The following is a 10,790-nucleotide window of genomic DNA, read 5'->3' as shown; positions in this document are numbered from 1 at the left end:
GGAACAGAAATAGCATCATCTGCATAATTTGGTGAGAGGGTCCCAGGAGGATGCTGGGGTGTTTTGGATGGCCTGTCACCTTTAGACTAACAAGTTGAAATATACTAGGACTGGACAAAAGGTGACCTTTGTGGGATGAGGAAAGACAGGGGATTAAAGATGAACTGGTCTGAAGTGGAGAATTCTGTGGGCTATAGGAAGCTGGGTAGAGGTGGAATGCTATTACCATGAGGGGCCTGAATAATTCCAGAAACATCCCTGCTTGGAAATGATTTGGGGACCAGGCTGGCAACTAACAGTGGGTGCCTGCAACTTGGAAAACTACATCCACCATCTCAAAGTGTTATTTTAAATATTACGCATTATCAAAACATTTTCCCCTTAACTTTACAGAGTGGCTATGATAGATTTCCTAGTCTTTATTAAGTCTACACTTCATTCTACCTAAACCTGCCCTTTGGTGACAGTTTATTTAACATTCTTGCTGTTTACTCTACTCAGTCATAAACTGCATCTGTGAGGAGACAAATTGGCCATGGTGCAACTCTACTGGAGAGGCCACCAGGGGCCTTGGGCCCACACTAGGAATCGCCTTCAAAGGGGGTGTCTCTCCTCCATGCAGCAGATAGAAAAGAGCTTGCAGTTAGGGGCAAGAGATCAGAGGATGTTCAATATTCCCTATAAAATATATGTTTGAAAAATAAGGGAATGTACAAGTGTCTATATAATGCTAAAACATACACACAGGCCCTAAGCCTCGTATTCCACTAGAAAATGGACTATATTTTTCTGTTTCTTTGTGATGGGGAATGTACTGTGTATGTTTATCTTATTGATTGTTAAATAAAGTTCTGTTTGGCCAATGAAACAGCAAGCTAGACAGGACTAGGAGTCAAAGAGGATTCTGGGAAATGTAGTAGAGAAGTGGTGATACAGGCAGGAAGTGACATAGCAAGGAGACTCATATTTAAAGAAGGAGAAACAGGAAGCGTCTCTCTTTCCCCTTTGCCTCCTCCAGCGGCAGGATGTGATCCACCGGCAAGAAGGGACGCCAATAAGGTGTCCAATAAGATAAGTCTTATAAAATATATAGGTTTATGATAGTTAAGACTGAGCTAACAGATGAGAATCCTAGTCATTGGCCAAGCAGCATTGTACCTAATACAAGTTTCTGTGTATTCATTTGGGCCCTAACTCAGGCGGGTGGCTGGTATAAAGCTCACACATGGTGGTGGGGCTCTGGCGGCTTTTGGCAGAAAGATTTATCGTAACATCTTTACACTGGTTTTACTTGAGTATTTAAAACAACTGTGACCCTTGACAGGCAGTGGTGGTCCATGCCTTTAATCCCAGCACTCAGGAGGCAGAGGCAGAGGCAGAGGCAGAGGCAGGTGGATCTCTGTGAGTTCGAGACCAGCCTGGTCTACAGAGTGAATTCCAGGACAGCCTCCAAAGCCACAGAGAAACCCTGTCTTGGAAAAGAAAGAAAGAAAGAAAGAAAGAAAGAAAGAAAGAAAGAAAGAAAGAGGGGGGAGGGAGAGAGGAAGGAAGGAAGGAAGGAAGGAAGGAAGGAAGGAAGGATGACCATGAATCTCTAAGTTATATATATATATGATATGAAGTTCCCTTCTTGCTATAAGGTATCATGTCCCTTATGGCATTTATTTTGGTAACTCTATGAAATAGATTCTATTATCATCCCAACTCTTTCTTTTTATGCATACTTGGTATATGTGTATGCATGGCTTTATGTGTGGGTACAGGTGTGTATGGTTTCATGTACACATATGTGTACATGCGTGTGGGGCCTGAGGTTGACATCAGATGTCTTTTTCAATCATTCTACCCTTTATTTATTTGGTAGGGTCTCTGGCTGAACTCAGAGCTCACCAGTTCTTGTTAGATCAGCTAGCTAGTTAGTTTGGGGGTTCTGACTTTTCCCTGCAACTGCTGAGATTATAGGTGGTTACTCAGTTTTTCCATGTGTTCTGGGAATCCAAACTCTAGTCTTCATGCTTACACAGTAAGCCTTTTATTTACTGATACATCTCCCTGGTCTTTATTATGCCCTGTTGGGCATGAAGGAGACAGCTGTGTGTGGTAGTTTAAGCATATCTCAGTAGGTAGAAGCAGGAAGATCAGGAATTCAAGGTCAGCCTCTGCCACACAGTGAGATGGAAAATTCAATGCCAGCCTGTGCTGCATTAATCCCTGTTGAAAGGGAGAGGGGAGAAAAAGCGTGGAGGCAGGGGGTAGCAAATGAGAAAGAGGAGAGGGGGAGACTTGAGGCCTGGTGAAATTTGTTTTTTGTTTTTGTTTTTTTTTGGTTTTTGGTTTTTTGTTTTTTGTTTTGTTTTTGCTCATCCAAGATCACACAGCCAGGACTTTATAATCTGTGTCTGACTTCTGACCTCTTAAACACCATTCCAAAGGGTTTTGTTTGGAAACTGGTGGTTGTATGGCCCTAGTGAGTATTTTGATGCCGACTGTACTCACTACAAGTGACTGCTATCCTGAGAGATAATCTGTTTTTCTTAAACTGAGAAGTAAACCTGCTAGTGAGTGAAGGTACTCCTTTTAACCTGTCAGTGTATATTCCCCTTCCTAGGGCACTGTAAAACTTACTGCCTTTTAAAGGGGGTAGATTTGATGACCTCCCAGGGAGGTGACCAATGAACCTCCACGCTGTTCTTGCTGGAGTCAGACTCCATTTGGTTCCCCCCCCCCCCCCGAAGAGCTACATCTGCATAAAAGCTCCAGGCTCCAATTCCTCTTTATCAGACCCCAGAGAAGAGTCAAACACTTTACCTGACACCCACTTTCCTTTGCAAAAAAGGGAGACCCATCCCAGTTAGTTTAAATAGGAAAGTTTATTATAAGAACAGATGCAGAAATAAGAAAAAAACAATTCTACCATTTTTTCAGGCCTTTTGGAAACTATGGTAGAGGCAGGGTTAAGAAGTTAAGACATTATCAGTTCTTAGGAGGATTTACATCCAGTTTTGTTCACTGTGTTGGCAGAATTCTTTCTCTTGCAACCGTAAACCCCCGATTCCTGCCAACTGGAAGGTGTAGGCTGCTCTAAGAAACTTGGAGGTGCCCACATATCTTTCCCCTCGGCACCACTAACTTTATCAAGAGGAGTCTCTAGAATGCATCTATTAGCAGGAGTCCAGTGGAAGGAGATATGGTCACTTCAGTGACCTTCATCGCCTCTGGTAAATTCCTTTGATGAGAAGTGTGTCACAGATACCACCACTTTGTCACACTCAGGCGACAAAGTTACACAAGTACGTGAACATGAGGGTGAGGACTGTGGAAATCACCCTTGAGTCTGTCTGCAACAGTCAGAATGAATGAACGACGTGGGCAGTACAGACAGGAGGTTCTATCAGAGTCGGAAGAAATTTTACCCCAATAAACCTGCCAGGGTCCATATGCTGCAGTGGCTTCACTCTGGTGACCTGTGTCGTCCAGATGCTTTGATGCTCACATGGACAGTAGGTGCTACCACCAGTTCACAGGCGATATGGATATTGCACAAATGACCCTGGACGTGATGGAGACCTCAAATGCCTGGCCACAAGGAGCCACAGCTCAAGCATGGCTTAGGAAGGAGACTGTGTCCAAGTGTCAGAGGTTAGGGCATCAGGTGAGAGCTGTGGGGATGAGAATCGGGAGAACTAATTGGGGTTTGGATTGGCTGGAGGAAGGTGAGAGAGGAGTCCTTCTAATTTCTGTGGTGCACTCCTGAAAACAAAGAAATCATTTATAGATTCACACATATGCTACTGAATCTTCCGCCGCCGCCCATGTAGTATACAAGTACCATCTATGTCACCTTGACTTAAATTCAGCCCATATGCACATCTATGTCATGTGGGTCTGCGTGTGTCTTCCAGTGTGGGGCAGAGGGAGAGGGGGTCATACCTGTCCAGTAAGTCACTGACATCCTGGGAGAGAAAGGGTGACAATCACAGTCAGTTACTATGCTCTTGCCACTGAATGCCCTTCCTGGCTCCTGCTTGAAGGCCACTCTGGCTGCCACCATGAGAGCTGGAGGGCACAGCACCTTTCTTCTGTTCCTCACTCTGTTGTATCATGGTGCAGCCCTGTACAAGGCACCTTCACCACTCTCTCTCTCTCTCTCTCTCTCTCTCTCTCTCTCTCTCTCTCTCTCTCTCTCTCTCTCTCTCTCTCACACACACACACACACACACACACACCCTGAAATCATCACATATCCCAGGAGTGCCTCCCTTACACCTCCCAGGAGGGACCTGCAGGCCAGCTGTTTACTGTTCAAAGAATCTCTCCCTGAATTTAGGGGTGCCTTGGGAAGTACACCTTCAGAGTGCTGGCATCCAGTTCCTTGGCCATCCTTTCCAGGTCAGAAGCCAGGATGCTGAGCTGTGTTACTGCTTCAGAGATGTTAAAGATCTTGGCCACCTCCGCTGGTAGGTCCTTTTGTTGGTCCAGCCAATTCTGAGGTAAGGCCTTCAGCTGTTTGTTGGTTTGGTCTTGGTTCGGCAGCTCAGTTCTCAGCTCGTGACTCCCCCAATCCTCCTGAAATCACATAACATTTGATGATGGGGCCCCATGCACTGAATACTGGGAATACTGGCCTCCTCTCTTCCTTTATGTCTTGCCTCACCAGCCACTGTACTTCAGAAGCAATTGGACTCTTCACCTCATAATTCCAAGCACATCTATAGATAACTGTGTCCTGCCAACACACACACACACACACACACACACACACACACACACACACACACACACGAAAGCACCCACACATGCATTCATAAAAGCACATCACATACACACAAACACATGCACTCATGCACAAAAGCATGCATCTCTCTCTCTCTCTCTCTCTCTCTCTCTCTCTCACGCACCCCACTCAGGTATGTTCTTCTGATGTCAGCTTTTAACTCTGTAAGTGAGGAGAAAGCTCACCCAAGTGAGCCAGGGGGATAGAAAAGCGATTGCCAAGGACAAGATGTGTAGTCATTTTTCAACTATTTTAATTCTCACCATGTACTCAGGAGAATAGGGTTTTTTTTCCTTAAGAAAAAAAGATGTATGATGGTCAGAAGTTTCACATGCCCCAAGACGTTCCGTTCACCAATCTCAGAGCCAAGCCCCAAACCCAGGTTTTCAGCCTACATGACCATAATTCCATAACAGGCTGCTCCAGGGACAAACAGTTGTCTGCAGCAAAAGGAGAGGTCCTTCAAGACTCGAGACCATCCCTGGGACTCACACTCACCTGCACAGCCTGCAGCATCTCCTCTTCCTGAGCCTTAAGCCGTTGAAGGTCCCCCAGGTCCTTTCTGAGCTTCCTGCTTCTACGGTTGAGTCTTTCCTAGACACAGACACAGAATTGTCAGACTGGAGGGTGAGGCAGTATCCCAGGGAATCCACAGCGGGTCCCTAGGTAAGATTACAAATAAACGCCAAGATCAGGCATGCCCCTGTTCACCTTTAACCTCAGCAGTCAAGAAGCAGAGGCAGCTGGACCTCTGAGTTTGAGGCCAGCCTGGTCTACAGAGTGAGTTCCAGGTCAACCAGGACTATGTATTGAGACCCTGTTTCAAAAACCAAAACAAAGGAAATTCTGGGGGAGGGATGAGCAGTTGCTGGCCTTCAGGAGACCCACGCTCAGTTCCCAGCACCCACACTGGGCAACTCACAACTGCTGTACCTCCAGTTTTAGGGAATCCAGCATCCTCCTCTTTTCTGACTTCCAAGGACATACACACACACACACACACACACACACACACACACACACACACACACACTTTTTAAAACAACACAAATACAAATAATGTCAATAACTCTAAATGCATGAGGCAAGATTGAGACAATGCAGGTGTCTCATTTACCATGTTTAAAATGAGTAGGATAGACTCCTCTGTTTTTATAATCATATTTAGATATTTGTGTTTATTTTAATTATGCATATGAGTTTGTGTTTATGTGTGAATATGTACACATGTGTGGGTACCCAAGGAGCCCAGAAAAGGAACCAGATCCCATGGAGACAGAATTACAGGTAGTTGAGAGCCACCTGATGAGGGTGCTGAGAATCAAACATGTCTATTCTGATGGAGCAATATTCCTCTTGACCACTAAATCGCCAAGTCCCTCATGATTGTGTGTGTGTCCTTGTTGTTGTTGCTGCTGTTGTTGTTTTGTTTTGCTTCAGGATTTCATTACATAGCCCAAACTAGTCTGGGATTCAGAGAGATCAGCCTGCCTCTGTCTCCAAGTGCTGGGGCTAAAGGCGTGCGGCACCACACCTGGCCCTAAATCATTACGTTGTAGGCTAACATGAGAAAGTAATTAAAGCAATTTAAAACAAGCTTTGATTATAAATTCTCCAAATGCAACAGGACTTCTCTGGACTTGAACTCTCCCCACACCCAGTCTTTGTGCTGGTGCAGCTTTGATGTCACTTCCCATTAGGCTTTGGCTGATGACACTAAGAAGAGTCACCCTGCTGGTTTAGTTTGTCATCAATTCTTTTGCGTGCAAGCAGGAGACACTTGCTGTTTTCCTTATAATGAACAAATATTCTTTATTTATTTTTCTACACTTCCTCTTATTACTTAAATGTGGACTTGCAGTCAGTCGTCATGAATCACCTTTGTACTTCCTCCTGATGTCTGGTGTGACACCTTACAGAAGGTACAGACCTGAGTCAGTCATTCAGGGATGGAGGAGACCTGTCTCCTCACAACTGACTCATGGCAGTGGGAAACCCCATCCCCTCTGCTGTAGACTCTGCACGTAGTAGGTTCAGAACTCGGTAAAACATTGCCCTTTAAGCTTTCTGAATCATTCTCTACATTCAGTTCCAGTTTAGGCTCCCTCGTTTGTCACTGCAGACCGTGACAATGTTCTTTGAAGGCCAACTGTCTGAAAGACGTTGGGAATTTACCCTTCAGGGCTGAGGAAGTAGTAGTTTGGCGATAGAACATTTGTCTGGCATGTGTGAGGTCCTGGGTTCAAACCCCGACACCACAAAGAAAAAAAGAGAAAGAAAATTCAGCCTTCATTACTGATAGGAAGTCCTGACAGGGAAGCAGTCGGGCGAGGGGGATCAGGTTTGGCTTCCACCATGGCATCCCGGAAGCTTCCGGTGCTTGAACTTTGTACCTGCTCAGCAACAGTAATTCTCATTCACGGGCATTAATATGCATATCTGGCTGAGAACAGAGATAGATAGAAGCCAAGAGGCTGCCAGCTTGCTCATTACTTTCGAAGTAGAGGGGCATGGGGTCTCAGAGAGTGGGATCCTAGGGGTGGGGGTGTAACACAGTGTGAAGCCATCAGGGTAGGATGAGTGACACTACACAGGGGACTTTGAAATGGCTAGAACTCGTTTTCAGGGCGTGACATCATGTGGGAATCTCAGAACCGTTCAGTTTTTTGTTTTGTTCTGTTTTTGTTTTTGTTTTGAACTGTTCAGTTTTAACATCCCCAGATGACACCAGTTTCTCTAACAGATTAGCTGGTGCGCAAGCTAAGCCTTTGACTCATTGATCTTTGGAACAACTGGCAAGAAAATGCCAGTGATGGGTGGAGGTATAGCTGAGGGGAAAGAACACATCCTAGCATGTATGAGGCCTTGGGTTCAATCCCTAGAACTATTTTTTAAAAATAGTTTTGAAAAGAATAAAATTAAAAAGAAAGACCTAAGGTTTGGAAAGAAGAAGATGAAGCCCAGCAAGAAGTTTGGGCAGGGAGAAAACAGAAAGAAAAAAAAAAAAAAAAGCTAAATGTGGTGCCATGTGTCTGTAATTCCAGCACTCAGCAGGCTAAGGCAGGAGGATTGCCATCAATTACAGACTAACCGGGACTACAGAGTACGATCCTGTCTCAAGAAACAAACAATGGGGCTGGAGAGATGGCTCAGTGTTTAAGAGCACTGGCTGCTGCTGCAGAGGAGCTAAAACCCACACGGCAGCTCACAACTGCCTGTAACTCCAGTTCCCGGGAATCTGATGACCTCTTCAGGCTTCCTCTGGTACCATGCATGTGGTGCACATATATACACACAGGCAGAATGCACATATAGTAAAATAAATTTTAAAAGAAAGGAAAAAAACAATACCTGCCCCCAAAGAAGAAGAAATAAAAAACAACAAAATCTGCCCATATTACAAATGTACAATTCTTAAAATGGTTTAATACGGTGAGTCTGGTGGCCTATGCCTACAATCTTAGTTACTCTGGGGGCTTGCAGCATGGGAATCAAAAGTAAGATTAAGTCTCAAAATAAAAAGTAAAAAGAAGACTGTATATTTAGCACAGTACAATTGCCTTGCATGTGCAAGACCCTAGGTTCAGTCTTTATCCTTAGTGCTATTGGAGGGAGAAGGGGGATGGGAAGGGGAGGAGGAAGGGAAGGAGGAAGACGAGGAGGAGGAGGAGGTTTGTCACACAGACAGGAACATACAGAACAAGACAGGATCTACATGGAACATTCAATAAATGGTAGTGGGACAATTTGCTATAATTTGGAGAAGTTAAATTTAGTTTTCTATCTTATATTTTCACCAAAATATCTTGGATATTTTAACTTCTCCAAAATACATGTTAAAAAGTTATTCATCATAACTGTATAACCTAAACTCAATCACCTGTGAATAACCCAGTATCCTAACTTTGATTTATTCATAGACTTGGACAGAATGCAGTTGCTGAAGGATGTACGAGAGATCTGGATTCATCAATAGGAAAAAAATGTTCTAAACATATTTTTAGAGGATAAAAATCAAGATATAGTAAAAACTTGAGGGAGCCAGAAAGACGGCTCAGTGGGTAAAGGCATTTGCCACCAAGACTGATGGCCCATACGGTAAAGGGTGAGAACTGACTTCACAAAGAAGTCCTCTGACCTCTGCATGCACGCCGTGGCACACTGCCCCCCGACCTCATATGTACACACAATAATAAATAAATGAATGGAGTCCTCTATCCATTTACTGTCGTTTTATTTTTTGAAGTACTGGGGATTGAATCCCTGGATTCATTTATGCCAGGCAGTCATTCTACCACTGAGCTACATCTCTAGTGTCTGTCTCTGATACTGTCTGTCTGTCTGTCTCTGTGTGTCTCTCTACCTCTCTGTCTCTCTCTGTGTCTCTGTGTCTCTGTGTCTCTGTCTCTGTCTCTGTCTCTCTGTCTCTGTCTCTCTCTGTCTCTCTCTCTCTCTCTCTCTCTCTCTCTCTCTCTCTCTCTCTCTCTCGTGTGTGTGTGTGTCTGCTTTCAAGAGAACATAGTTTTTCCGGAAGGATAGATTAAAAGAAATCTAATGCTGGTTATCCCTGAAGACAGAGAATGAGGAAGGACAGGAAAAAAGAATCATTATTTTCATTACATCTGTTTGTTTGGAAGGGGGCACACACCATGGAGCTTGTGTGGAGGTAAGTGGACAGTCTGTGGGAGTCACTTCCATCCTTCCATCATGTGGGTTCCAGAGATTGAACTCAGAATAAAGCTCCTTTACCCTCAACTATCTCCCATCCCAGAGGCAATATTTTTAATTTTGCTATTTAATTCTTTTTTTCTGTTTTTGAGATTTAATTCTCTAGGTATTGCCTAAATCTTGTTACCCAAAGTGTGAAGCAATTTTAGAAAAAAATTTAAATAAATCAAGATGCGATAATCATAATTAACAGTGGAAGGAAAGGGGGAAACAGGACATCGTGTACAAGTTTTCAGGGTTCAGATCTTCGAAAGGTCACTGTTATCACAGACAAATCTTGACTGCATGTCTAGACTAGGTTCTAGAACCATCCGCCAGGGTTCTATATAATCTTGGTCGAGGAATGGTTCTAATTATCTAGCACAAAATCTGGGGCTTTGCTATCACAGTGGCAGGATCACCTAGATAGACACGCAGCAACCTGGAAATCCTGATATTAGCAACGAGGCACACAGAAAGCAAAGACCAGGGCTCCAAGTTGGACGATGAAGAAAACTCAAAGGAGGTGTCAATCGCTAAGCCTCTGTGAGGAACCGAGCTTAGAAGCAGTGATTCTTGGAGCTGGTGGCAGGGCCTGGTGGGGGTGACACAGTCTTACCTTGTAGTGGCTGATGGCATTTTCAATGGAGAGCTCAGTGTGAGACTGGTGTTCAGGGGACTTGAGGCATTCCACACATAGGAGATGTCTGCTTGCCTCACAGAATCTGCACACCCTCTTCTGGTGGCTGAAGCAGATGTAACCTTCTCCAAGGACCCCCACAGAACAGGGCTTCCTGCAGACTGGGCAGCTGAAGACCCCAGAGCCAGAGGCCTTATCCATGTGCTGGGTCAGACAAGTTCGGCAGAAGAGGTGTCTGCAGTCCGTGCTCACAGCCTTCTTCAGGGGATCCAGGCAGATGGGACAAATGTCCTCCTGGTTGTCCTCGTACAGAGGAACCATGGTCCCCACCTCACCGGCCTCTGCACTGGGTCATTTGAAGGCCAGACAGTCGCAGGTGAGAGGGCTCAGTGGAAGCTGATCTGGAGCAGCATAGAGTGGGCTCAGGACTGGACTTCAGGTCTGCCCTGGATCAGAGAGGCCAGAGCCTGGCCTGTAAGAAACACAACCTGGCGGGAATTTCAGACACAGGTCGGTGTTTTCTAAACTTAAAATTATTCTTTTTGTTTGCTTGTTTGTTTGTTTTGTTTTTTGAGACAGGGTTTCTCTGTGTAGCTTTGGAGCCTATCCTGGCACTCACTCTGGAGACTAGGCTGGCATGGAACTCACAGAGATCCACCTGCCTCTGCC

The 10,790-nt window shown here is 44.9% G+C and overlaps 1 protein-coding gene across 2 annotated transcripts; it reads right to left on the bottom strand.

The window, feature by feature from the left end:
- Positions 1-3,683: 3,683 nt before the first annotated feature.
- Positions 3,684-10,442, bottom strand: Trim40 (tripartite motif containing 40). Of its 2 annotated transcripts, none has more exons than XM_027388645.1 (5): positions 10,101-10,442; positions 5,273-5,368; positions 4,348-4,566; positions 3,931-3,953; positions 3,684-3,750 (listed from the first exon to the last, which is right to left on the bottom strand). In XM_027388645.1, exons 1-5 carry the CDS (start codon positions 10,440-10,442, stop codon positions 3,684-3,686), a joined length of 747 nt encoding a protein of 248 aa, XP_027244446.1. The 2 variants fall into 2 exon arrangements, with proteins under 2 accessions (XP_027244446.1, XP_027244447.1); XM_027388646.1 differs by having other exon boundaries at positions 4,450-4,566.
- Between the last annotated feature and the right edge of the window lie 348 nt (positions 10,443-10,790).

The sequence above is a fragment of the Cricetulus griseus genome (genome assembly GCF_003668045.3).
Source record: "Cricetulus griseus strain 17A/GY chromosome 1 unlocalized genomic scaffold, alternate assembly CriGri-PICRH-1.0 chr1_0, whole genome shotgun sequence".
NCBI lineage: Eukaryota > Metazoa > Chordata > Mammalia > Rodentia > Cricetidae > Cricetulus > Cricetulus griseus.
This window is presented reverse-complemented; position numbering and strand designations above follow the sequence as displayed.